Genomic DNA, 27,257 nt, shown 5'->3' on the forward strand with positions numbered 1-27,257 from the left:
CGAGGCTGCAGTGAGCCATGGTTGTGCCACTCCACTCCAGCCTGGGCGACAGAGTGAGACTCTGTCTCAAGAAACAAAACAAAACAAACAAACAAAAACAACAACAAAAGAACGAGGGTTCTGAGCCTGTCTCCTTATCTGTATAATGGTGGTCCTACCTCACGGGACTCAAGCTGTGAAGGTCATAGTGGAAACAAAATTGCCACACATGTAGTATAAGCATGATCAGGAGCCCGTGTCCAACCCATCAGGTAGCAATTACATAGTGTCCCACCATGAGCCTAGACCCCCACTCCCTGCGCCCAGGCATCAGGGACTCCCAGAAGTCTAAAGAGGTCCAGGCTGGCACATCCAGAACTCTCTCCTTCCTGTTCCAGCCCCTTGCCTCTCCTCTGTCTGTGAGGCTGGGTCTCCTGGAATTCATTGCTGCCCAGTGGGCATCTGAGGCCCCTTCTCCTCCTGCAGGGCCAGAAGTTTGCCTGGCACTGTTGCCCAGAGAACACAGCGGCTGGATGACATCATGGAGATGATGGCCTTGCCAAACTGGTTTCCCAACAGGTCCTCAGTCCCACTCCGAGGGCTGCTGGCCATGACCTAGGGCGCATCCAGTTCTGCACATAAGGAGGAAGGTCATACCCCTTGGATCCAGCCAACCCCAACAAGAACCATCCACCTCTAGGGACTCCATTCTCCAGCCTCACCTGCCTGTCTGTTGCCCAACAAGGTCCTCACAATCCTACTTTCGTTCCTTTGCTAATGCTGTTCCCGTCTCCAGAATGACGGTGCTGTCCTGGGGAGAGAGGCTTAGAGAGCTTAGAGAGCCCAAGGCACAGCTCCTCCGTTGTGCATATGAGCAAGCTGAGGCTCCAAGAGGGCCAACCCTTACCTAGGGTGGAGCCGGGGGTAAGACACCCATCACCCTTCTTGCCTCCTGACCCAAGGCCTGGGCTTTCTGTGCAGGACCCTGACTGGGTGGAGGGTTAGCCAGGGTGACTTAGGGATGCAACACAGACAGCTTGGTAAAATAGTCATTCTCAGACTTGGGCTCTGGAGCAAAATATTACCCTAGCCTTTGAGCTGCTCCAGCCACTTCCCATTCTGCCTTTCCAGGGTTGAACCTGGAAGAACCTAGAGTAGACCCTTTCTGTGACAGCCCCTTGCCCTAGGAAGGCCTGAAGCAGACCAGTCTAATCACCTCATTTTACAGGGGGCAGGCTGAGGCCCAGGCCTCTCTGGTGCCCACAAGATACATTCATCCTGCTCACCTGGCATTCAGAATCCTTCGCAAAGAGAACCACCCACATTTCCTGCTCCACCCACAGCCTATCCTCCTCCTTTTCCCAGACTATTGGTCTTTGCTCACACTGTTCCTCTGCCACAAATGCCCTTTCATGCCTTTCCCCCTCTTCTATGTGGGGTGAATTTTAAAAATTAGCTGGGCGTGGTGGTGTATGCCTGTAGTCCTAGCCTCTTGGGAGGCTGAGATGGGAGGATTGCTTGAGCCAGGAGTTTGAGGCCACGGTGAGCTGTGATCATGTGACTACACTCCAGCCTGTGGGACACAGCAAGACCCTGTCTCCAAAAAAAAAAAAAACAACAACAAGTGTGACACAGTTTATACGCCACTTCCCTAAGAAGTCTTCCAGAGCTTCCCCCATCCTAGTGGCAGCAAAGTGGAGGGAAGGGGCTTCAGCATCAGGCAGAATTCCACTTTAGTCTGAATGCCTTTACTAGCCCAAGGTGCCTTCACCTCCCTGAGCTTCAGCTTCCTCTGTTGAATCAGAGTGTACCTATCTTGCACAGTGGTCACCTGGCAGTAGTGGAGCCCCACGTCTGATATGCAACAGGTGCTCAGCAAATGCTGGGGCCCTCGTCACGGGATGTTTACTCTTTCCTCGGTTGTAGCTGTAAACTTCCCTAGCACTGTACTGGACTGCCCTTTGATCTCTAGATCACTCCCACTCCCTTGCAGAGAGGAAGACAGAAGCAGGTGGGTATGTCTGGAGGTGGACCCAGGCACTAAGGGCTTGAAGGGGCAGGACCCACACATCCCTTCCATAGGGTCAAGGACTAGTGAGCGCATGTGCCAGACGGTAAATCCAAGCATGGAGGAACTCACCTGTACCATTCCTCCTAGCCTACAAGAGGGCAGGGAGAAAGGAGGGCATTAGCACAAAGCAGGCTATTCATTGGAGCTGGCGACCGCCATTCAGGCAGGCCCTGAAAATCAGAGGTGGCCTAGGTGTGCCCTGCATGAAGGGGAGGTCCCAAGGGACGCGCGAATTTTGAAGTATTCAGAATTGGCCTTAGAGGGCGCCTGACCCTCATTCTGGATAATAACATGGCATCTCGCCCAGGTAGAGAAGGCCTAGGACCTTGAACTATGTCCTCTGAAGTGAGCTCTGTTTGCCTCTCCTGCTGTGTAGCATTGACAAGTCGCTTTCTTCTGTGCCTTGATGTTCTTTTTTCTTTTTTTGAGACAGAATCTTGCTCTGTCACTTAGGCTGGAGTGCAGTGGCACAATTTCGGCTCACTGCAACCTCTGCTTCCAGATTCAAGTGATTCTACTGCCTCAGCCTCCCAAGTAGCTGGGATTACAGGTGCATGCCACTTGCCCAGCTAATTTTTGCATTTTTAATAGAGACGGGGTTTTTGCCATGTTGGCCGGGCTGGTCTCGAACTCCTGACCTTGGGTGATCCATCTGCCTTGGCATCCCAAAGTGCTGGGATTACAGGCATGAGCCACCGCACCTGGTCCGTGCCTTGGTTTTCTGATGTGTAAAATGGGACCACTTCTCAGGGGGGTGGGGATGAAATGAAATGACACATGGAAAAGACTCTCAATGTGGAGACTGGGCCTTTCCTTAGATGGGGGCTGGGGGGTGTCACAGAGGACCTGAACCGGGGCTCTTCTGGGGCAACAGGCTGAAACTAGCTCCCCAGAATCCCACATTATAGTGGTTAAAAGCAGAGTCTGGACTCAGAAGGTGCTGGGTATGAATCACAGCTTTACTACTTATCAGCTGTTGTCCTCATCTGTAAAATGGGGCAATAGTCATGGTCTCATGTGCTTGTTATGGGCATTATATGCCTGGTACATGGCAAGTACAAAATAAACGATTTGTTATTGTTTTTATTTGACAGGACTCCAGACCCCATCCTCCCAACTCCACCCCCTTTGGTCTCCATGGAGACCCGAGGGCGGCTTTAGGGACTCTGGCACTGAAGATGGAATAGCTTTCCCTTGTGGGTCTGACCTCCTGGGTCCCCTGGCTGATTCCTTGCTTGGTCTTGGATATGTCAGCTCTCTCTGGGCCTCAATTTCCCCCTTTTGCTGAATGACAGCCTGGACTCCATATTCCCTATTTAGGACTCCAGCGCTCCTAAAGGCAGACTCTCAGGGCTTGGAAGGTAGAAGCATGCTACAAGAAGGCAATGTCTGTTCAAAGGTGTGTGGGCTGGGGGAGGCGTGCTGTGTGATTGATCCTGCTCCACCTGAGATGGTCCCGGCACTCCAACACAGGGTCAAGGTGCTGCCAGTCACTCAGTCCCTGCTCTGAGGTGGCTCAGACCAGGTGTCCCGAAAGCAGCCTAGGGACGGCGGCCAAGCTTCAACACTGACGCGAGAAAGGGGTGGAGTCGAGGGAGGGGACGTGGTCTCAGGAACAAAGAGGAGGGCGGAGAGGGGCTGTCCTGAAGGCTCTGAGACTCCTACGACCCCAGGAAACTTACCTCGGCTCGGGGCGCCCTCCCCGACTTGGCGCAGAGCCTGCGTCCCCCTGCCGATGCCCACCCGACTCGCTAAAGCCACCGAGGCAGACGACCCCAAGACTCCAATTTCCGACCTCCCTGGCCCGCGAGGGGCGGGGCCTTCCTCTCGGGGCGTGGCCGTCAAATTGAATTTTCCCAATGGGGCACGAGAGTGGGAGGCACCCAATCGAGGGTTGGCTGGCGCGTCGGAGCGGGGCGGGGCCAGCCGGGCTGCTGGCGCGGCTGGACGGGCAGCTCTCCGCAGAATCCAGGGGACGGTTGCTGAGCGGGCCTGGGACACCGGGTCGCGGCGCCTCCCGCCCGCGCGTGTCTAATCCATCTGTCGGGTCCCGAAAGAGCTAAGCCGAGCCTGCGCCGGACGGGTGGGCTGGACTGAGAGGTGGGTGTGCGGACCTCGGGGGGGATCCTGGTGCTGGCCCAACGTGTCCGGGGGTGGAACCCGGATGTCTAGACAAGAGTTCTGGAACGTCCAGATCTAGGAGCCCCCACCCATACGAGAGCTCTAAGCCATGGGATAAAGTTCTGAGATTGTTGGGGGAAGACGACCCCGGATTCCTAAGAGACTCCACGCCCCACAGGGGCGCTAGTCTGTGGCGGCAGAAACCCTGGGGAAGCTGCCACAGAATCCTGAGGCCCCTCACAATGTCCGGCGACCCCAGACTGTGTGACAGGGAGGCATGGGATTGGAGAAGGGCAGCGGCAGGGATCTTCTTATAGTCCCATGGGTGTCCTAGATTAGGCATTAGGGACACCTGCCCTTAGAAGAACAGACATGGGGGGAATCATAATGTCCGCAGAACCTAAGGCTGGTGACCACTGGACAGTCTTGAAGAGGTTTAACCCAGACAGAGTAACTAGGTAAGAGGCAAGGATCCTAACAGGCAGAGATTGGGAGGTTGACACCTCTGAGCCTACCAGGATTGGAGGAGGAGCAAGCAGTGACTTGAACAGGCTGGGACCCACACACCCCAACTGTGTGGAGTGGTAACCCTCACCTCCCACCCATGCACCATATGGGGTGACTTCCCAAGTGACTGTTCTGAAGAGAGGGAAGGGATGATTGAAAGATGAATCAACAGGAGGTGGGGGGCAAGCCTGGGGCCACGCATTAGTCAGTCACCATACATTAACTAAGCATCCACAGCGTGCCAGACCAGGGCCCCTCAAATTCCAGACAGACATTAGTTGGGTCTACAGGAGGAAGGAGAGATCTGCCCTGGGAGGCTGGGCCAGGATCTAGGGATCCATTTTGATGGGCAGCACTGGGGCAAGATGGGGCTCTTGCCTCTGTCACTGAGAGTGTTCCAGGCCCTTGAGGGCACTTTGGAAGGGAGCTTCGGAAGCCGGAGATGACGAAGATTTTGATTACATCCTTCTCTGCCCTCTAACTCTTTGGCTTCCTCCTTGCTCAGTGACAAATCCTTGGCCCTCTCCAATCCTCTCAGTTTGCCTGAAATCCAGAGGTTGGGCAGGTCAGCTTCTGAAAGCCCTTCCAGGTGGGGAATTGAATTCTGTATGAATTGGCAGGAGGTGCTGGGTGCCTGGACACCTGGCTTCAGGAGGTCTGGACAGCAGAGCTGGCTCCAAGAATCGGAAGACACAGTGTACCTTCCTATACCTGGGGGAATGACAGTGGTGGTGGCAGCAAGAACTACGGGTTCAGCCCACAGCCAGGAGCTGAGCCTGCCGAGTGGGTGGGGGCTGGGTAGGCCCTGGGGATGGGTGGGTGGGGCAGGAAACTGGAGACTGGAGTGCACCCCCTGGTGGTGAGCACAGCTTGGGTGGGTCTTGCCGGGCCCTGGCTTCTCAATCCAGGTCCCTGCCCTCCCTGTTTGAGGTTTAGACAGGATGAGAGTCCATCCCAGGCCACACAGCAGACTGGCGGCCAAGCTGGCAGGGCTGGAACCAGAGATCCCCTACCCTGGGTTTGGTGAGTTTTCCAGCAAACCACCCTAGGGCAGAGGGCAACTTCCAGCCAGGAGCCACATTACAGGATGGGACAGTAATGGACGCTCCTAGGTTAGAGAGGGAAAGTAAGGCACAGAGCCTAAGTGCCTGTGGTTTCTAGAAGCCCCAGCATGCCCGATTCATGTCTGTCCCCTGCAGAATTCTCTGAGCTGGTGACAGGTGCCACAGGCACTGGGGATCTCACCAGAAAGGAACCGACGGAGCTAGGGGCCAGCGAGATGGCGGACGAGGCCTTAGCTGGGCTGGATGAGGGAGCCCTTCGGAAGCTGGTAAGTGGCCCCATCACCCACTGTGGGGACAGGAAAGCCAAGCCAGAGAGGCAGGGTCAATCCAGGGTACCTCTCAGCTGACAGGAAGAAGTGGTGGGGGAAAGGTCAGGAGGAGGGGGACATGGGAACAGGGGTAGGCCAGTTCCATGTGGCTGATGCAGAGGCCGTTGTGGCATGTGCCTGTCCATGCCTGGCGCTGAAGCCTAGTCCCTCCCAACCCTCCACAGCCACCACCTGTTTAAACAGTAACTGCTGTGGACTCGCCCATATGCAGCCACAGGTGTGGGGAGGCTGGATATGCCTCTCCAGAGCAATAGCTGGGGCAGTGCCCACCCCTGGAAGCTGGCCCAGTGATAATGGTAGCAGCAATGATTAATAATGCCAAGGCCTGGCAGGGGGCAGGCTGGGTACCGGGCATACCATGTCACAGAATAATCACAGCAGCTCTGAAAGCCTGGGCACTGCGACTCAAAAGAGTTGAAATCACCTGCTCAAGGACACCCATCTAAGAAGGAGCTGTGCCAAAATCCCAGCCCCATAGTGGGCCACGGGGAACCAGAGTCCTGGGAAAGTCAAGGCCGGACAAGGCCATAAGAGAGAGACAGGCTTTGCGGCCCTTGTGGATTCTGTGGCTTCCCATCTCATTTTTCTACTCTTGAGTCTCAGTTCCTCTACCTGTAAAATGGAGGGAGGGAGGGAGATGTGTGTGCACACAAGCTCTAGGTCCTAGAGTTGGCATGGGGACAGAATGAGGCATGGACCCAGATCTCAGGTGGAGGAAATATGAGCCCACTCCATTCCCTTTCTTGTTCCTCTTCCTGAGAGCCCTGTCTACCCCCATGCACAGAGAGGCTGTAGGGCAACCCAGTGGGGCAGGGCTCCTCCCCCAATCCCCAAGGCCAGGCAGCCTGACCTGGAGGGGCCAGAGGAGCTCCATCTCCCCAGTCCCTGACCCTTGTCCATGGGGGTAAATTAAAGATTTACCTTACCTAGAAGACAAGTGACCCACCCCACTCTCATACCTTCCCCTGCAGGCAGAGGCTGGAACCAACCAGCGTAGCCCAGCCACTGAGCAGTGCCCAGCTGCTGCCATGACCTCCCCAAGGCACTCTGCCTGTTGTTCTCGGACCAGTGCATTAGACTCTCTGGGTGTCTGCCTCTCCACTATCACCGCAGGATGTGTGCAGCCTGGAGGGGATGGGGTTGGGTTTCCAAAGGTGCCCACCAGTCAGTTCGACCTCCCCTCAGGAAGTCCAAGTCCCAGTGGGGGTCGTAGAGGCAGCGCAGTCCAAAAAGAGGGAATGCGAGGCCAGGTTCCCGCGCATCCTCATCTCAAGGTGTCCACAGGCAGGCTCAAGGTTCTTCAGCCGCCACCTCCCTCTCTCATGCGAGGCTCGGGAGGCGCTGGAAAAGAGTTTCGGAGAGAAGCTGGAGCAGTGGTTGAATCTCTGGGAAAGGACAGATGAGAACCTGCCCCGGTGTCGGGATCGGTGCCGCTCGAAGTCTTTCCGACCCCGGGAGCGGCTCCTCCAGCACCCGGCGACCGCCATTACTGCGCCCCGCGCGCCGGCCCGGCCCCCGCTGGCCTCGTGGCAAGAACGGGGGCGTCCCGAGCCGGGCTCCTCCCCGCGGGGCCGGGCCTTATAAGGAAAAGCTGGGCCCGCTCCGCCCGCCCTGCGCCCCGGCGTCTGACCGATTTGGGGACGCTGGCAGTCGCTTCCGGCCCCGGCTCCCGCACATTCTTGAGGATTGGGCCGCGGATGGGAGGAATGGGGACGCCTGGGGACTTGCACGCCGCGTGCCCCTCCACCACGCGCCGGGACGCCCTCCGCCTCGGTCCCGAGTTCGAGTTCGACCTCCGCCACTCAGCTGGGTGTCCTGGGGACCTTGATTTCTTCCCTTTAGATCGGGACACTGAAGGAGGCGGTAGCGGGTGTCTTCCTACCTGGCTACCCCTTCGGCGCCTAGCGCGAGGCCGGGTGGGCGAGGCGAGGGCGGTGCCCTGCGAGGGAGGGCGGTCGCAGAGCCTGCGGGCCTTCAGCGCCCCCTGGCGAGGCTTCGCTCCACCGCCGGCGGGACCCGCATGGGCAACTGGGGGAGCTGGGACTGAATGCCTGGAGAGCCCCCTCCGTTGTGCTGTTGGGGAGACTGAGGCCCAGTGAGACCTCAGGGCCTGCCAGGCGTTCCCAACAGCGAGGGCAGAGAGTACACGGAGAGCCGGCCCCTCAGGGGGAGGAAGCACCCTCTTTCCTCCCGGGAGAATTTCACTGGGCAGTTTCGGAAACCGCCCCATCCCCTTCCCCTTCCCCCTTGGTAGACAATGGCGCTTTGTACTTCCTTCCCTCCCTCCCGCAGCTCCCTCCTTACACAACGGTGGGGCCTGGGAGGGTGGAACTCGGGACACACAGAGGAGACACTGTGGTCCAACCTTTGCCTCCAGGCCCAAAGGGAAGGGTCGTGCCAGAGGGTGACCAGTGGAATGAGGTTGTCTCCAGCCTTGCCCACCCACTTTGGGGGATCAAAGGGAGGCTTCCATTTTCCAGATGGGGACACTGAAGCTCCCGGGGTTGTGTTGTAGAGGTGGCCAAGTTCCTACATCAGGCTTTTGTCAGAGACAAGGACCCCATCTTCGAGCCCAGAGCACTGAGAATGGGGATCTAGGAGACAAAAGGCTAGCCCTTGCCCCTCTGGGCCTCTTTACCCTCTTTACAGAAGGGGCCGGACCCTCTGTCCCCTCTGGCCCCCAGCCTCCAAATGTACCACAGAAGGTTCTAGGCCTGAGACACAGCCAGGACCGGGGGCTGGGGAGTGAGCCTCATTCCCCCCGCCTCTGCTATAAGGTCTCTTTAGGCCTCAGAGCATCTCTAGTCCAGGCTAGAGGGGCCTCCAACACAGGATCCCTGAGGTCCTTACCATGACAAACAGACCCCAATAGCAGAGGTATCTTCAGTCTAGGGCAGGCCCTGGAGTCAGAGAGACCTGGGTTCAAATCCTGGCTCAGGTCATTTGACCATGAGCAAATCACATCTCCTCCCTGGACTTCAATCTCCTCATCTGTCCAATGGGAATAACAGTATCTAGGGTTTTTGTGGGCTTAGGACAAGTAGGGGGCTCAGCACAGTGTTCGACTCACAGGCTCTCCATAAATGTTACTGATGCCTCGGGTATCTTGCCCTTCCCATTTGCCCCCTCGTCTCTCTCCCTCCTCCTGACTGGCTAGAACCAAGTATGGAGGTGATGCTTATTGCAACTGCAGCTATGTACAGGACAGCCCGAGTCACTGTTCCCAACCCCACCCACTGGCAAATGAAAAAACCAAGACACAGAGAGTTTAAGGGATATGCTCTTGATCACCTAGCCAGGATTGGACTACGGCTGGAACCAACTAGGGGCTCTGGCCTGAGTTTCAGGGGGCCTTCTCATAATTCCTCAGGAATGTGGAGCCTGGAGGGCTCTTCCCCCAAGACTCTCCCTGCTCTCTTCAGACTAGGACAAGCTGGCTCATGGTTGAGTTGGGCCAGCCCACACTCCCTGCTGAAAGCTATCTCCATCCCATCCCCACCCTTGCCACCTGGCCTTCCCGCTAAGCAGAAACGAATGATGGGGGGCGCTAAAAAGGGAGATGATAGAGGGTTCTTTGGCCCTATCCCTGAATGATTTGGGGGGTGGGGACAGAGGAAATCACCCCACCTTTACTGGCTCCCTTCTGGTTATCAGACCCACACTGGAGGCTTATCTCTGCCACTATCTTCCAGGGGAACCCTGGGCCAGTCCTCTCTTCCTTGAGCCACAGAGGATCTGTATGTAGCAGGTGGCTCTACATGGTGGAGGTGTGGGGGAGGCAACAGGATTGGCTGACTCACTCCAGAGAAGGTGTTCTTTCCTTAACCTGGTTAGACCAGTCACCCCCAATTTCCCAGGACCTGAGGGGCTGAGAACCTGGTAGAAGCACCTGTCACCCAGGGATGCCCTCCCTAAGGCCCTGGGGTGGCCCCTAGTGCCAGCCACCTTATATGTCTGGGGGATTGGTCCTCCCACTCTGCACCCTGGCTTCTTCGATGGTGGCTAGGGCTAGGCCAATGCAGTGGGGACAATAGCCCTCAGCCAGGCAGGACTCCTGAGCACCTGCCCTCAGTTTCCCCATCTGTAGATGAAGCAGTCAACCCCCAGCTGGGCTGTGGTGTTTGGTGACTAGACCATGGGAGCCTCCCTTGCTCAGAGGGTGGACTTCAGCTGTCACCTTTCCCTCTAGGGACCATGTTAGTGGCCCACAGGGTGGCCTCCCTCCTCCTCCTGCAATAGCTCCCTGGCTTTTGGGGATCTGGGCTCTGAGGGGCAGGAATCGAGTTGTAGAAAGGAGTGCCTGGCTTGGCACCTGGCATAGGTGGGCGGTTTCTGGCTGTCCACTCACAGTCGTGTGCTCTGTGAACCACAATGCAAAGTGGGCTACCCAAGATCCCTGAAACAGTGGGCTGGGTCTACCCCCAGGACCCTGCGTGGGCAGGCAGGCACGTGAAGAGCTTGGGACATAGGGAGTGGACACAGGCCACACATTGTGCCCCAGGCAGAGCCGTGGGCAGCTGGTGCCAGCCCTCCGCCCCTGGCAGCCAAAATGACCTGCCCCTCGCCCCCACTGCAGCTGGAGGTCACAGCGGATCTGGCAGAGCGGCGGCGCATCCGCTCAGCCATCCGGGAACTGCAGCGGCAGGAGCTGGAGCGTGAGGAGGAGGCCCTGGCATCCAAGCGTTTCCGTGCCGAGCGGCAGGACAACAAGGAGAACTGGCTGCAGTGAGTAGCGGGGGGTGGAACATGCGGGTGAGAGGGTGAGTGTGAGCCCCGGCTCAGCTCATGTGTGCAGGCAGGCGTGCGCACAAGTGTATCTGTGGACTGCATGTGCCAATGGCAGTATGTCCACATACGCTTCTGGAAAAACAGGGATGTTTGTGGGCATGGAACACGTACTGATTGTGGTGTCGCGGCCGTGCTGAGTGTGTGGTATTAGTGCCCACGTCCATGGGCATATGAGTATTAGTGTGCAGTCAGAGGGTGTGCACAGCCACATGCCCTTCTGCCAAGGTTCTGGGTACTCTGTTCTGGCTCCTACCCTTAGCCCACATCCTCCACGACCTGGCCGTGGCAGTAGTGGTTACAGTCATGATGTCTCTGCAGCTCTCGGCAGCGGGAAGCTGAGCAGCGGGCTGCCCTGGCACGGCTGGCAGGGCAGCTGGAGTCCATGAACGATGTGGAAGAATTGACTGCACTGGTGAGGCCCAGGCTGGGGCAGGGGATGGGGGCAGGGCAGGTGAAGACCTGGACTCCACAGCCCAACACCCGCGGCCTGTCTCTCACCCATAGTTGCGAAGCGCTGGTGAGTATGAGGAGCGCAAGCTGATCCGAGCTGCCATCCGCCGTGTACGGGCTCAGGAGATTGAGGGTATGTGGCCTGTCCCGGCCCCACCCCTGCCCTGCTGTCTGTTGTCCACAGCACCTCCCCACCACTCACCTGCCACTTGCTCCTTCCCTTCCAGCTGCCACCTTGGCTGGGAGGTTGTGCGGCGGGCGTCCCAACAGTGGCTCAAGAGAGGACAGCAAGGGGCGAGCGGCACACAGGCTGGAACAGTGTGAGGTAAGGAGAGTGGGAGGGTGGCCCAGTGTCCTGTGCCCACGGATGCCAGTAGCACAGAGTGCCTGCGTGTCTTTGCTAGGCTGGTATTTGACTGTAAGGGGCCCACCCCTGCCATCCAGCCTCTATTTAGCAGACAGAGGGATCTCCCAGAAATGCAAATCTGGCCCTGGCACCTCCCCTGCTTCAACCCGTCCCAGGGCTGCCCCTCACCCTCCACACAGCCCACATCTTTACCTTGGCTTATGGGGCCTGCATGTGAGACCCCAGCTGGCTCACAGTTCACTCTCTATTTTCCAGAGAGTGTGGGTGAGAGGTCAGGCCATGCAGGTTCCCTAAGTGGCCAGCAGAGGCCGCTGGGTCCACGGTCCTGGCGGGACCCCGCTCCCACTCCAGATGAACCAGGCTAAGGCCAGGAGTCAGGAACCTCCACTCCAGGGATCTATTAAGGCTCCCGTCCCCAGTAGGTCTCCTGCCATACCCACCCACTGACATCAGGACCTGGTCCTCTCTGAACCCCTTTGGCTAGGTAGTGCCAAGAGATTGGGAAGTGGGGATCAGAGACTGCCCTTAGCATGCCAGTGCCAGTGCTTGCACAGGTGTGCCTACAGGAAGCCATGCCCTACCACTCTGCTTTGCATGCCCTGCCCTGGGCACTTGCCAGCCTGGCCCTCAGTGGTGGGGGTGGCGCTCAAGGCCTAGGGAGCCTTGGTTGCATCCTGTGGGTCCCTTACAGGTGCCAGAGCGAGAGGAACAGGAACAGCAGGTAGAGGTCTCAAAGCCAACCCCCACCCCTGAAGGCACCAGCCAGGATGTGACCACAGTGACACTCCTGCTGCGAGCCCCACCTGGGAGCACATCCAGCTCACCTGCCTCACCCAGCAGTTCACCCACCCCTGCCTCTCCTGAGCCTCCATTGGAGACTGCCGAGGCCCAGTGCCTTACAGCTGAGGTTCCAGGCAGCGCAGAGCCACCCCCCAGCCCACCCAAGACCACCAGCCCTGAGCCTCAGGAGTCTCCAGCGCTCCCCAGCACTGAGGGCCAGGTGGTCAACAAGGTGAGTCTGGACGAGGGGCAGGGATGCCAGGCAAGTGAGCAGGTCTGGGAGTCAGGCCTTGCTCAGGCCCTGTTCTTCTCCCTTGCAGCTTCTGTCTGGCCCCAAAGAGACCCCGGCTGCCCAGAGCCCCACCAGAGGCCCCTCTGACACCAAGAGAGCAGGTGAGGGTCCCAGCAGGGGTAGTCACAGGCATCTGCCTTCCCCTCCTCCCGCCTCCCTTTCCCTGCCTAGAGAATGGGCTCTTGTGCCTGGCAGCTCCAGCTTCCTCAGGTCCACGCAGTCCCTGATACTGCACCCCACCCCTGAAGTGTCCCCGCCCTCAGCTAGGCCAGCCTCCCCCTCCACCCCCATGGCTAGAGGCCTCCCCTGCAGCCTTGAAAGGCAACGGGCCTCAGGCACATTCTTCTCCCCAATAAGGGAGTCCACCCATCTCCCAGCTGGAGCTGTGGGCAGCACTGGCCAGGAGGGCTGTCCCCCCTCCCCATCTGCAGGAAGGATCTGGGCACCCTTCCTCCAGCCTAAGCCTCGCCTGGCCCCCAGGAGTGTCCAAATCATCCTAGGGTCAGTGTGGGACGAGAAGGAGGTGCCTGTAGGAGAGATGCAGCCGAGTGGGGATGCCGGAGTGTGGGAGATCCAGGAGGGGATGGAGAGGTGGGGTGGGGGTTGAGTATAGGAAAGGGTGGGAGGCTAGGGAGGTGTAGAGGAGAGGATTATGAGAGGTGGACGCCCACTATCCCCTGTCTTTTCTCTTTCCCCACATGGCCATCACCCCCTCCCCAACCTGCCAGACGTGGCTGGACCCCGACCCTGCCAACGCTCCCTGTCGGTGCTCAGCCCCCGCCAACCAGCCCAGAACCGAGGTACTACCTATTCTCACCCTGCCTAGGATCTGGGCAGACCCTGTCCCACCCAGTCGCTGACAGCCCTCCTGTTCCTTCTAGAGTCCACCCCCCTTGCCAGCGGACCTTCCTCGTTCCAGCGGGCTGGCTCTGTGCGGGACCGTGTCCACAAGTTCACATCTGATTCTCCTATGGCTGCTAGGCTCCAGGATGGCACGCCCCGGGCTGCCCTAAGTCCCCTGACCCCCGCAAGGCTCCTGGGCCCCTCCCTCACCAGCACCACCCCTGCCTCCTCCTCCAGCGGCTCCTCCTCTCGGGGCCCCAGTGATACCTCCTCCCGGTTCAGCAAGGAGCAACGAGGAGGAGCCCAGCCCCTGGCCCAGCTTCGAAGCTGCCCCCAGGAGGAGGGCCCCAGGGGGCGGGGCTTGGCTGCTAGGCCCCTTGAAAACAGAGCAGGGGGGCCTGTGGCACGTTCAGAGGAGCCTGGTGCCCCGCTGCCCGTGGCCGTCGGCACTGCCGAGCCAGGGGGCGGTATGAAGACCACATTCACCATCGAGATCAAGGACGGCCGTGGCCAGGCCTCCACAGGCCGGGTGCTGCTGCCCACAGGCAACCAGAGGGCAGGTAGGCGCCCCTCACTGCCTCCCCAATGGGGATGAGTGCCTGCAACCGCACCTCTGCATACAGGACAGGTGCTGCGGCCAGGGCTCAGGGTGTCTCCAAAGGGTGTGCTGGGAGCGAGGGCACTATCAACCTTGTCTGGCACTGCCCTCACTCCACCTGATCCTCCTGACAGCCGCCTTTCTCCCCACTCAGAACTGACACTGGGGCTGCGGGCGCCCCCGACCCTACTCAGCACCAGTAGTGGAGGCAAGAGCACCATCACCCGTGTCAACAGCCCTGGGACCCTGGCTCGGCTGGGGAGTGTCACTCACGTCACCAGCTTCAGCCATGCCCCCCCCAGTAGCCGAGGAGGCTGCAGCATCAAGGTGAGCCCCTCCTCACCCCACCAGCCTCACCATCCGTCAGCCTCACATACACTGCTTCAGGGTGTAGGGCTAGCAGGGTTCCTCTGCTCCTCCCCTACTGCACACACAGAGAAACCGAGGCCCAGAGAGGGAAGGTGGCTGCTCACAGACCACAGCCAGTCGGTGGCAGAGCTAAGGCCTGACCCTAGCATATCAGTCCCTAAGTGTGTTGGAAGCTTACTCTGTACTGGCGTTAAGCTTCCTGGATGCTGATCTCTGATCCTTAGTCCGAAATTGGTTGGTTCATTCCTGGTGAACAGATGGAGAAACTGAGGCTCAGAGAGGGTGGTAAGGGCTTGCTCCCCTCTTCCTGTGGCAGCCCCAGTGCCCCTGCGCCAACCCACACTGGACATCAGCCCCGAGGTGTAGAGCAGCTCATCTGCTCATCCAAGATCAGCCTGGCCCATTAGGAGATTGGAGATTAGTGATTAGCATCTACGTCAACCTCCCTGTGGGGGTTGGGCAGAAGCTCTGATGGGGGACAGACAGGCAAGGGGGCGCCAATCAGGTGAGGCAGCAGTCTAGCAGGTGCCTTGGGAACTGAATACGCAGCACCCTTCCATTATTCATTCCCAAGCCCAGGATCCACTAGCCGGGAGCTCAGCCGGGAAAGGGATCCCCAAGCGGGCCACCCGGCTGCCCAGGTAATGCCCTCTGTGCTAAGCCAGGGACTGAACGGGACTTTGGCTGAGGTGAGATGGCTAGAGCCAGCTTTGGGCCTTCTCAGGGGAGACAGGGAGAGAGTGAGGGAAATCAAGCACCCTTCCTTTCCAAAAAAGCAGGATCCAGCTGCCCTCTGACAAGGGATTGTGTGGAGTGGGGTGGGGGGACCAGCTGAGGCGCTTGAGGTGGATGGGAGGTGCCACAGTGAGACCTGGGTCTGACACCACCAACTTGCCTCAGTTTACCCATCTGGAACCAAAGGGGACAGGTGCTGTGCCCATAATGTGCTTGCTCAAAGTCTGTGGTTGGACGTGAGCACCATGGGCAGGCCAGAGGGCATTTATGTAAGACCAAGACACTTTTTGTAGCAGATCACTCAAAGTCCTGCCTCCCTGTGCCTCCATTTCCACCATCTGTTCCAGCTGTCTAAAACAGCTGGAGTTAGGGTAAAGGGTAAAGGAGTACAGGCTGTGGAGTCCAGCAGACTGATTCTCACAGCTATTGTACACGGTGGCTCAGCCAGGTCCATTCCCTGTTCCCTGCCTCAGTTTCCCCACCTGTGAGACATGGGACCCTGATCTCAGTGATCTTCAGAATCCATGCAGTCTTACTGTGCTGCAGGCCTATGATTTCTGTAGGGCTAGAGCCAGGCCTGGCGATCTGCCTGCTTGGGCTGGCCCCCCCTCCCCCACTGCCCCTTCCACGGAGGAGCCCAGAATAGGTTTCAATTTGGGCTGCAGCTCCAGCTGGCTGGTGGCGGGCTGGGAGGCAGGGGCGGGGCAGGCCTGCTGCCCTTGCCTTTGCCCTCAGACCAGCTGCAAAGACTCAGACACTGTCAGCCAGAGGCAGCAGCCCCTGCCACGGCCCCACCATTACCCCCCATAGAGTCCCCACCAGCACCATGCCGGGGGTACCAGGGCCTGGGCCTGAGCTGGCTGCAGCCCTTGAGGAGCAGTTGGGCCGGGCACTGGAGGAGCTGCGGGCGGTGGCTGAAGCAGGCCGGGTGGCAGTGACCCAGGCAGCCGAGGTAGCTGTAGCCACCGTGGAGCCGGTGGCCCGGGCAGCTGAAGAGCTGCGGGCAGAGAGAGCAGCACTGAGCCGGCGGCTGGATGCACTGAGCAGGCAGGTGGAGGTGCTGAGCCTACGGCTGGGGGTCCCACTTGTGTCCGGCCTTGAGCCTGAGCTGGAGCCCAGCGAGCTGCTCCTGGCTGCCGCCGACCCCGAGGCCCTCTTCCAGGCTGCCGAGGATGCTGGGACCCCCGTGGCCCACCCACCTGCCTTCAGCACCCGCCGCCGCTCCTCCACCGGCACCACCCGCAGCACTAGTCTCGTAAGTCCTTCTGGGTTGGTGGGAGGGGGTAGTTTTGAGCCAGGTTCTGCCTCCTCTATGACTTTAGGTATGTCACCACCTTCTCTGAGCCTCAGTTTACCTATCTTGACAGGGGACTGGGGCACTAGTGCTCTAAGACTAGGGCAAGAGGGTGCCAGGCTCCAGCCCTGAGGCATGCGTGGCAGCTGCCTTGGCAGCCCCTGGCATGACCCAGGCCCCAGCCCCCAGCTCCCCGCGCCCTGCACCCTGGCGAGACCAAGCCTCCCTGAAACAGCTGCCACCTCGGCTCTCCTTACCCTTATAGCAGACAGAGAGGCCCTGCCAGGAGAGGAAGGGCCATAATAGTTGGCTTGGGGCCTTGTCTTCAAGGGGCTAGGGAGATGCCCTGGGAGGGCTGCAGGGCTAGAGACTCCTTAGAGGATGGTTTCCAGCAGGGGCGAGGCAGGGGGAGGTGGTACAGAGGAGAGCTTCATAGAGGTCTTGGCTCAGGGCAGCCCCAGTCAGACACCTGGTCAGGAGCCTACAGGCCCCGGGCCAGCCCTCTTGGCAAGGTGGCAGGCGGATGGGGGGCAACATGTGCTGCCTGGGCACTGGCCCAGGAGGACCTAGGCCTTGGGAACTGGCAGCACAGAGCAGAGCCTGCCTGGGAGGGGGCTGGGAACAAAGCAGCAAAATGAACTGAGGTTCAGGAGTTAGGCTGCCTTCAGCTCAGATCCCAGGATGCATCACACTTAGAGAGAGACTGTGGGCAAGTCAGTTAGCTGCCCTGAGCCTCAGTTTTCCCTTCTGGTTTTTTTTTTTTTTTTTCTGGTCTTGTTTTGTTTGCGACACGGTCTTACTCTGTTGCCCAGGCTGGAGTGCAGTTGCGTGATCATAGCTCTCTGCAGCCTCTAACTCCTGGGCTCCAGTAATCCTCCTACCTCAGCTTTCTGAGTAGGTGGGACTACAGGTGCACACCACCATGCCTAGCTAATTTTTTATTTTTGTTTTTGTAGAGATGCGGTCTCGCTATGTTACCCAGGTTGGTCTCAAACTGCTGGCAACAAGTGATCCCTCCCCCCTCGGCCTTCCAAACTGTTGAGATTACAGGCATGAGCCACTGCGCCCGGCCTTCCCTTCTGTTAAATAGGGACAGTAAAATCCCTAGTGCTTATACAACACTTACTATGGACTGGAAATCATCATCATTATCACTATCCATTGTATTAATACAATTCTGGGTATGTGGGAAGCCCTACAAGACTTTCAGTGCCTCTTCCCTGACTGACGCTGACATGGCCATCTTTGGGCAGGCAGGCTGGCAGGCTAGTGGTTATTTCCAAGGCGTGCCAGCAACCCTAGGATCTGCTCCCCTATCCACTGGAGACATGATGAGTTTCACCCATACCCCTGCTTAAAGTCCATGCCGTCTCCCCACCCTGCAGATGGAACCAGAGCCAGCAGAGCCTCTCGCTGCAGCAGTGGAAGCGGCCAATGGGGCTGAGCAGACCCGAGTGAACAAAGCACCAGAGGGGCGGAGCCCTCTGAGCGCTGAGGAACTGATGACTATTGAGGATGAAGGAGTCTTGGACAAGATGGTATGGCCAGATCCAGTGGGCTGGGGGTTGGCAGAGGTCAGCAGGCACCAGGTAGGCAATGACGGGCTCTATATGCAGCTGGATCAGAGCACGGACTTTGAAGAGCGGAAGCTCATCCGGGCCGCACTTCGTGAGCTCCGACAAAGGAAGAGAGGTAGAGAGCCAGTTGCCCTACCCTAGATCCAGCTGCCCCATTCCCCAGCTGCTCCCCTCATACTCTGGGGTCCATTTGTGGACACCCCAGCTTAATAACTGCCCTACCCAGCTTCTCCTTCTCTAGACCCAGCAGTTCCCTTGGCTATTCCCCGCTGGATCCAGCTTCTCCTTCCCTAGCTCCTTCTCTCCCGCTGGTGACCCCAGTTATTCTCCCCAACCAGCTTCTCTTCTCCTTCCTAGACCCAGATACTCCCTCCCGCAGCTACTCTCTCCTTGGATCCAGTTGCCTCTCAAAGCACTGTCAACGACTCCTTCCCTGAATCCAGATACTCCTTCTCCCTGCTGCTTCTCTCTCCCTGAAGTCCGTTGGTTGCCATCTTAGCCTCTGCCCCATCCAGCTTCCCTTTTCCTGGACACAGCTACTTCCTCCCCCAGATAGTTCTTCCCTGGACACATCTATTCATTCCCTTAGATTCTGGGTTCAATTGCTTCTCCTCTCAAACACTCTCAATTACTCCTTCTCTGAATCTAGCTGCTTCTGCCAGGGCCCACTGATGGCCACCCCAGTCTCTATCTCTACCCACCTACTTCTATTTTAAGCCCAGTTTACCCCCTTCACTAGCTTCTCTCCCAGCTACTCTTCCCCTGGATCAGATTGCTTCTCAGATCCCATCAATTGCTCCCTTCCTGGATCTAAATATTCCTGCCTCCAGCTGCTCTTCTCCTCCAACCAAAGACCCGCTGATGGCCCACCCAGCTACTTCCTCACTCAGCTTCTCCTTCCTTGGACTCAGCTACCCCCTCACTAGATCTAGATACCCCTCCTGACTTAGCTACTCATTCCTATAGAAACCCTTTTTGGATCCATACCCCTTTGAGTTCAGCTATTCCATATTCTCTAGTTTCTGCCTGAGTCCATCAACCCCTTCGCACACTCCATTCCCTGTCAAGTTATGGCTGTCCCCTCACCCCAGCTTCTCCTAGAGAGGCCCTTGTTACCTGTGTCATTCATGTTTCTAACAAGCCACCCTCCACCCCATCTTGTGTGCCCCATGCACCTGTGCATCTGTGCTGTGTGGGTGTTGGTGGCCCTTTTGCGCATGCATGGGGCATCCCCTGCCCAGACCAGCGGGACAAGGAGCGGGAACGGCGGCTGCAGGAGGCACGGGGCCGGCCAGGGGAGGGGCGAGGCAACACAGCCACTGAGACCACCACGAGGCACAGCCAGCGGGCAGCTGATGGCTCTGCTGTCAGCACTGTTACCAAGACTGAGCGGCTCGTCCACTCCAGTAAGGGGCCAAATGGGGCCCAGGGCTCAGGGTGGGAATACATCCTCCCCCAGCCCCCTATGCCTTTCACATCCTTCTCATCCCCTGCCCCTGCAGATGATGGCACACGGACGGCCCGCACCACCACAGTGGAGTCGAGTTTCGTGAGGCGCTCGGAGAGTAAGGCCACCTGGCGTCGCCCTGTGCCTGCCTGCCTGTCCGCCCACCTCCTCCAGCTCTTCCTTGAGCTCTCTCTCTGTGTCTTCAACTGTGCCGTCACTTTCTCTTCTCTGCCTGCGGCTATCACCACCCCTCCATACAGCCTCCCATCCCATCTCCTGATGTCCAGCCCAGGCCCTCACCTGGTGCCCCTTCCCCTTTTTTGCAGATGGCAGTGGCAGCACCATGATGCAAACCAAGACCTTCTCCTCTTCCTCTTCATCCAAGAAGATGGGCAGGTGAGCACCAGCACCCAATCCCTGACCATAGAGGAGTCAGTGCCACAGGGGACCTAACTGCAAACCCGTTTACAGAGTGGCGGGCTGGGCACAGTGACTCTTGCACAGTGACTCTTGCCTGTAATCCTAGCACTTTGGGAGGCCGAGGCAGGCGGATCACTTGAGGTCAGGAGTTTGAGACCAGCCTGGCCAACATGGTAAAACCTCATCTCTCCTAAAAATACAAAAATTAGCCGGGCGTGGTGGCAGGCACCTGTAATCCCAACTACTGGGGAGGCCGAGGCACAAGAATCACTTGAATCTGGGAGGTGGAGGTTGCAGTGAGCCGAGATCGCTCCACTGCACTCCAGTCTGGGCAACAGAGCGAGACTCAGTCTCAAAAATAAATAGATAGATAATAAATAAATAAATAAATAAATAAATAAAACAGAGGGGTAGACTGGGATGCTGGGAGGTAAGAGGTCTATAGCCAGGGAGGGGCAAAGTGAGAGTTAATGATCCTGCTCTCTTTGGGACCTCATTTTATTCTCAACCACAGCACAGGAGAGGTGGATGCTCAGGGAGGCCAGTGAGTTGCTTAGGGGCTCACATCTCTGAGTGGCCGCAGTAGCATTGAACCCTTACAGAGGCCTACCTACCACACTGAGCTGCCTGGTGGCACTGCCACTTCCCAGGATCTGCAAACCATGTCCCAGGTCACACAGCACCTTTATACCTTAGCCCCATGAGAAAGGAGGGTACCCCCATGTAACAGAGGCTGTTGGGGCTGGCAGAAAGCAGGAACAGGATCAGAATCCAGGATGAGAACCAAAGGGGTCCAGGGACTCTGAGTCAGACAGACGTTGTTCAAGTTCTAGTTCCGCCCATCACGTCCTCTGAAATCTTAGGCAAGTTACTGCCAGAGGTCTCAGTTTCCTCACCTTTAGTGGAATTGGTAAGGCCCCTCCCTGCTCTTGTGAAGTTTAAAATGGCACACAGGAAAAGATCAACAGAGATGAATTATTATTATTACTATTATTATGCTAGTCATCATTTTTATTATCGGATAGTGTCCAGAAGCTGAACTCCCCTGTAACTTGAGGGTACAATGACCCTTCTCAGAGAACTCCTCGTGGGTGGGGGAGGGGGAGGCGGAAACCTGTTGAAAACCTTGCTGTCATTTGAGCCTCAGTGTACTCCTCTAAAATGCGTGTGATGAGGACGCCTCCCTCCCTGGCAGGCGTTTGTGGCAGTGGAGATACTAGTGTGCTACAAGACCCCCCCTCCTCCTCGCGAGTGGTGGCCCAGGCTGGGGAGCAGCCCTCCTCTCCCTGCCTAACATGCTCCTCCCCAACCCCTAGCATCTTTGACCGCGAGGACCAGGCCAGCCCACGGGCCGGCAGCCTGGCGGCGCTCGAGAAACGGCAGGCCGAGAAGAAGAAAGAGCTGATGAAGGCGCAGAGTCTGCCCAAGACCTCAGCCTCCCAGGCGCGCAAGGCCATGATTGAGAAGCTGGAGAAGGAGAGCGCGGCCGGGTGAGCTGCAGAAGTGGGCTGGGCAGTGGGGGGCGGGGCTTGATAGTTGGCCCGGCAGAGGCGGGAAGACCGCGCGGCTAGATCTGTGGTGCAAAGGCCCGAAGGTCATGGAAGGCGGGGCCTGGGAGCCACTGGGTGGGCCCACAGAGGCATGCCCCTTATAGTCGTGTGACCTGGTCCTGTCACTGCCCCTACAGCAGCCCTGGCGGACCCCGCGCAGCCGTGCAGCGATCCACCAGCTTCGGGGTCCCCAACGCCAACAGCATCAAGCAGATGCTGCTGGACTGGTGCCGAGCCAAGACTCGCGGCTACGAGGTGAGCCCCGGGAGGCCACGGGGCCTGGAGGCCTCCCCAGACCCCAGCTCAGCACCTCCCTCTTAGCAGAGCTCCTATTCCCCAGTACACTTCCCGCCACTGTGTGGCCTCACAGGGAACATGGAAAGGCTCTTGGGGTGAGGGAACTGAGACTCAAAGAGGACACAAGGCAAGCCCTAGATTCCAGAATCAGTGATAAAGTAACAGGGCCTCTTGGGTGTTGCTCTGTAGGAGGCCCTGAGTCAATTTCTCTAAATGAGGGAAGGAGTGATGAGGCATGACCATAGCCTTAGCTGGGAGGCGCTGGGCCTCTCAGTAGCTCTGTCCCTCAAAAATGCAAATATGGGAGTTGACAGGCTGACTTGGAGGAGGCTCATGTTCCAACTGTTTACTCATTGTGCAAGCTACAGGGCCTCTCTGTGCCCAGTGCCCTAGGTCTGGAATACCAGAATGCTGAGGGGTAGACAGCAGGGGGGAGTTGCCCCCAGGGTCCTGACCAGTCCTCCTACGGCTTATAGCACGTCGACATCCAGAACTTCTCCTCCAGCTGGAGTGATGGGATGGCCTTCTGTGCCCTGGTGCACAACTTCTTCCCTGAGGCCTTCGACTATGGGCAGCTTAGCCCTCAGAACCGACGCCAGAACTTCGAGGTGGCCTTCTCATCTGCGGAGTAAGTGTGGGCCCTGGCCCTGCTAATGTTGCTGCACATCTGGGGCTGGACATCGGGACCAGGCCCAGTTGCCCTGTGAACCCCTGGAGCGGGCCAGCCACATTGTCAGTCAGCGGCTGAGACCCCCTTCCCCAGAGAGTCCCCGTCCTTCTCCATCCCCGCCCACCCGCTGCTGAGCGTGCCAGGTGCCCGCCGGAACGAAGGAGCCTCAGGCCGGCCTACCAGCCTGGGCCAAAGCCTACCAGGTGGCCCTGTCCATATCCCCTCCATCCTCCCTCTGCCCCCTTCTCCCTCTCTCTCCCTTTCTCTGTCCTGCTCTCCTCCCACTATCACCAGAGCTTCCTGCTCCCACGGGATCCCGGCTGGAGATTCCAAAAGGAGGCTCCTGGCCCGGGCACCGTGCCCGCCCAGCCTATATAGTGCTGCCAGAGGCTTATATAGGACCTCAGCAAGCCCTCCACTTTGGAATCGTTGCCCCGTCTGCTCACCTCACCCTCAGCACCCTTCTCCATCTGTCTTCCCTTCTTTCCCCTTCTCTTTCTGGTTTCCCTCAAATTTCTTTCTCCTCCTCCTTCTCCTCTTCCTCCTCCCCCCACCTCCTCTCACGCCTCCCTCACCCCCTCTCCCCGGGGCACAGCCCTCCTCTCCAACCTTGGTGCCAACGCCATTGCCCCCACCCCGCGTTCCCGCTTGCCCCTAGAGTTCTCTGCACCTGTGACTGGTTTGGCCCCCACCCCTGTCTGCATTGCACACCATTAGTGATGGGTAGTGAGCGGCACGTCCACAGTGGGGAGGCGGCATGCGGGGGGCTGGCAGACTGCAGCACTGGAATCGTAATTGAACTCATGTCTCTGTGTGTGTGTGTATGTGTGTGTGTCTCTGTTTCCTCCCCTCTCTCTTCTCTGCCTCTTCCCTCTCTTCCCCACCCGGGGCCCCGGCCTCCTGCCCCCATCCCCCACCCCTTCCCGGCCCCCTACCCTCCCCAGGACCCATGCGGACTGCCCGCAGCTCCTGGATACAGAGGACATGGTGCGGCTTCGAGAGCCTGACTGGAAGTGCGTGTACACGTACATCCAGGAGTTCTACCGCTGTCTGGTCCAGAAGGGGCTGGTAAAAACCAAAAAGTCCTAACCCCTGCTCGGGGCCCCACGGTGAGAAACGCCGCCTCTCCCACCTGCCCCGTTTCACCAGAATCTGCTCAGCAAGGCCAGAGAGGGTCCAGGGAGGCGGGTGGGGGAAGTAAGGGGGGCATTTAGTCAAGCCAGAGGAGCCAGACATAGCCCTGTCTTCTGGCAGTTCAGGGCCCAGCAGGCGAGACCATTCTAAATGGGCAGTGATGACCCAGGTGAGCAGCACTGTGATGGGGGAAGCCCAGGGGAGGTGCCTGACCCAGGCTGCAGGTCTGGGCCCCCCATCTGAAAAAAAGTGCAAACTAAGCTGGGATCTGAACAAGTTCAGGCTAAAGGAGGGAGAGGGAGTTCCAGGCAGAGGGATCAGCCTAGGCTTAGCAGGGCAAGAGAGCTGGAGAGCACAGCACATCAGGAAGGGAAGAAACTTGAGTCTGGATATGAGGGAGGAGGGGGCCACAGTTAGAAGTTTGGCCTTCAGGCCAAGCACGGTGGCTCATGCCTGTAATCCCAGCACTCTGGGAGGCCGAGGTGGGCAGATCACGAGGTCAGGAGTTCGAGACCAGCCTGACCAACATGGTGAAACCCCATCTCTACTAAAAATACAAAAATTAGCCGGGCATGTGGCGCACACCTGTAATCCTAGCTACTCAGGAGGCTGAGGCAGGAGAATCACTTGAACCCAGGAGGCGAAGGTTGCAATGAGCCGAAATCATGCCACTGCACTCCAGCCTGGGTGACAGAGCGAGACTCCATCTCAAAAATAAACAAACAAAAAAAAGTTTGACCTTCCTCCTGAGGACAACAGGAGTTATAAAGGGTTTCCAAACAGAGAAGGGATGGATATAGCATTCTAGGACCTTCCTTGGATGAGGCTTGGATGAGAGATGGGATGGACTAGATGGCTGGAATAGCTTAAGAGCTAGAGAGACAGGCTTCCTAATAGATCTGGTTTGGAGAGGGAGAGGGAAGGCCAAGAAGTCTACCAGGCTCCTGTGTGGGCACTGGGGAGTTGGTGGTGCCATACTCCAAAGTGGGGAGCTCAGGAGCAGGACCAGTTCAACAGGAAGATGTTTCTGGCTGGGGTCTCTGGATCCTAAGCCAGCTGTGGCATTTCCTCTCTGGTCACCTCACCTCAGTACCAAAGTAAAGAATTCAGATCCTAAACTAACTACCCCATTACAGACAAGGAGCTCAGAGAGAGAGGTGGGCTAAGACTGTCCTGGGGGTGGGAGGGAGAGGGAAGATGGTTAGGTCAGAGCTGGGGCCAGAAACTGAGACTCCAGACTCCCCACTTAGTGGCTGTTTTCCTTGCCCCATCACTGCGTTCCCGCCCATTTTGTAGAGAGGATTAAAAATAGAGACCCAGAAGGAGCAAGGGGATTGGCTGAAGGAATGTGAGTCAGTGACAGGTAGGGGCACACTCAGATGCCCCTCAGGGCCTGGAGCCATTGTGGGGGGCAGTCCACATGTGCACACACACACTCAGAGGAGTGCAGATGAGTGGAGGATGGGCTTGGTGCTATCTCCAGATCATATATGGACTTAGGAGCTGCTGCCCAGCAAGCCAGCTTGGAGGGAGAAGGGCCCAGCCCAGCCCTGATCCAGTTGGAAAGTGTGACTCAGCCGTGCTGTTGCTCAAGTTGCCTGGTGTTTGGCCTGTCACTGGGGCAGCCTGAGCCCTGAGCCCTGAGCCCTGAGCCCCAGTGTAAACAATGGCTTTATAAGGTCTCCAGGGAAGGGAGTGGGGCGGGAGGGAGCACCAGGTTGGAGAGGGAGGTCGGGATCCCCGGGACGATAGCCACAGCTGGAAGAAGCTTCAGAGAGAGGCTGCCTTTGCATCATGGTACAGCTCGGGAAACAAGCCCAGTCTGGGATAGGGATGACCCTAGGGGCACGTGGCACATCAGCGGCAGACCCAGAACCCTCTCACTCATCCTAAATTCTTGTAAGGTCTCAAATGAGATAGGGAATAACTGTCCTGTTCTAAAGAGGGGGAAACTGAGTCATAGAAAAGGGCCTTATCTAGCACCCACAACTGGTTAGGGATACAGTCTGGACTGAAACAGAGGTATTCGGTGTTCTGCCTCCCAGGTTTCTTCTCTGAAGGAGTCCAGGTGAGCTGGGGGTAGGCCCAGCCCTACGACAGTTCTGAGTTTCTCCATAAGGGCACAAGATGGGAGGTGGTCTTGGGTTCTCAGGTTCTTGAGAATAAGGAGCAATTGTTGCCATTATACCTTCCCCGCCACAGGAAACTCATTCAGCAACATTGAATGCTTGCTATGTGCCAGGTATGGCAGATAGGAGAAAGCAAACAGGGATCAAGGCAGAAGAGGTCTTGCTCTGGGGGTTGAGGGACAGGGGAAAAGGAGCCAGAGAGCAGACTCCAGCTTCAGAGCTCTGGGAGCTGTCAGTTGCTTAATAGGCACAACCCACTCACTCCAGAGTGGGGAAAAGGCTTTGCCAACACCCAGAACTGGGTGCCTGGGTCCCATGCGGCCTAGCCTGCACTTACTAAGCCGTGGGGCTTGAAACAAATGGCTCCTCTGCTCTGTGACTCAGTTTCCTTATCTGTGAAGGGCAGCTAGCATTCTGAAGGATGGCCAGAAGGGTGGTTCCCCCCACCCCCCGCAAGCATGGCATAGATGGTCCATTGGTATTGGCTGGGATCCTCATCTGCCTCCCCTGCTCTACCCAAGGCAGGTGATAAGGGTTAGAGAACCCCTCTGCTGCCCACATGTTCCCTGGCCTCCATCTCCAGCAGCAGGGTTATCCCCACCCCCTGTCAAAGAATAGGGGTCCCTGGGCCTCTCAACAGGAAGCACCAGATCAGGCAGCTAGCAGACAATCATCGGTGGACGACAGGGTCACTAGAGTGAGACCTGTCCATAGATAAAGATTGGCCAGTGATGAAGCCCATCTGGGTGCAAAGGCCGAGCTGAGAGGCTTCTACCAACTGGAGTGTGCCAGTGAGGGTGAGCAGAAGGCGGTCTCCAGGGAGAACATGGGCAGGGTTTGGAGCCAGCACCTCCCCAGGGTTGGAGGAAGCAGACCCAGGACCTGCCTGACTGGGATGGGGCTCTCTTCTGCCATCTCCGCCTCCACCTGCCTAGCTCTGCTACTTCGCCCCGAGGGATGCCTCCAGGCTTGGGTGGATGAAGCCAGGGGCTTCCTGCCTTCTTGGAAGGCTTTTCCCTGTCTGGAGTTTATGAAAGACCAGCAGGCAATGCGGCAATAAAAAAGACCTTGGGGTAGAGGGGCGCCACAAGAGGCGGGGCCGGCAATGACATCCAACCCCGTGCCCCCTCCCTGCAGGATGCTGGTGGACTGTGTGCCCCTGGTGGAGGTGGAGGACATGATGATCATGGGCAAGAAGCCTGACCCCAAGTGTGTCTTCACCTATGTGCAGTCGCTCTACAACCACCTGCGACGCCACGAACTGCGCCTACGCGGCAAGAATGTCTAGCCTCCCCGCCCGCATGGCCAGCCAGTGGCAAGCTGCCGCCCCCACTCTCCGGGCACCGTCCCCTCCCTGTGCGTCCGCCCACCGCTGCCCTGTCTGTTGCGACACCCTCCCCCCCACATACACACGCAGCGTTTTGATAAATTATTGGTTTTCAACGA

The 27,257-nt window shown here is 58.0% G+C and overlaps 1 protein-coding gene across 7 annotated transcripts; it reads left to right on the plus strand.

Annotated features, from left to right (window-relative positions):
• Positions 1–3,973: 3,973 nt before the first annotated feature.
• On the plus strand, positions 3,974–27,257 carry SMTN (smoothelin). 7 transcript variants are annotated; one of them, XM_054470361.2, is made up of 21 exons: positions 5,605–5,701; positions 5,878–6,008; positions 10,648–10,796; positions 11,178–11,271; positions 11,364–11,442; positions 11,537–11,634; positions 12,368–12,688; positions 12,777–12,849; positions 13,477–13,548; positions 13,630–14,151; positions 14,344–14,516; positions 16,456–16,548; positions 17,973–18,125; positions 18,204–18,279; positions 19,406–19,570; positions 19,667–19,729; positions 19,938–20,007; positions 21,348–21,521; positions 21,719–21,836; positions 22,355–22,506; positions 26,949–27,257. In XM_054470361.2, exons 1-21 carry the CDS (start codon positions 5,620–5,622, stop codon positions 27,097–27,099), a joined length of 3,009 nt encoding a protein of 1,002 aa, XP_054326336.1. In that variant the 5' UTR covers positions 5,605–5,619; the 3' UTR covers positions 27,100–27,257. The 7 variants fall into 7 exon arrangements, with proteins under 7 accessions (XP_054326333.1, XP_054326334.1, XP_063519146.1 ...); XM_054470358.2 differs by lacking the exons at positions 5,605–5,701; positions 16,456–16,548; positions 26,949–27,257 and adding exons at positions 3,974–4,150; positions 23,493–23,656; XM_054470357.2 differs by lacking the exons at positions 5,605–5,701; positions 16,456–16,548 and adding an exon at positions 3,992–4,150.

This window comes from Pongo pygmaeus, chromosome 23 (assembly GCF_028885625.2).
Source record: "Pongo pygmaeus isolate AG05252 chromosome 23, NHGRI_mPonPyg2-v2.0_pri, whole genome shotgun sequence".
NCBI lineage: Eukaryota > Metazoa > Chordata > Mammalia > Primates > Hominidae > Pongo > Pongo pygmaeus.

Bases quoted from the DNA above. Each gene is read 5' to 3' on its own strand.
- SMTN (XM_054470361.2), top strand. From the start codon at position 5,620: ATGAGAGTCCATCCCAGGCCACACAGCAGACTGGCGGCCAAGCTGGCA. The intron at 5,702-5,877 runs GTGAGTTTTCCA...TGTCCCCTGCAG, and splicing joins GATCCCCTACCCTGGGTTTG to AATTCTCTGAGCTGGTGACA. The intron at 19,571-19,666 runs GTAAGGGGCCAA...CTGCCCCTGCAG, and splicing joins TGAGCGGCTCGTCCACTCCA to ATGATGGCACACGGACGGCC.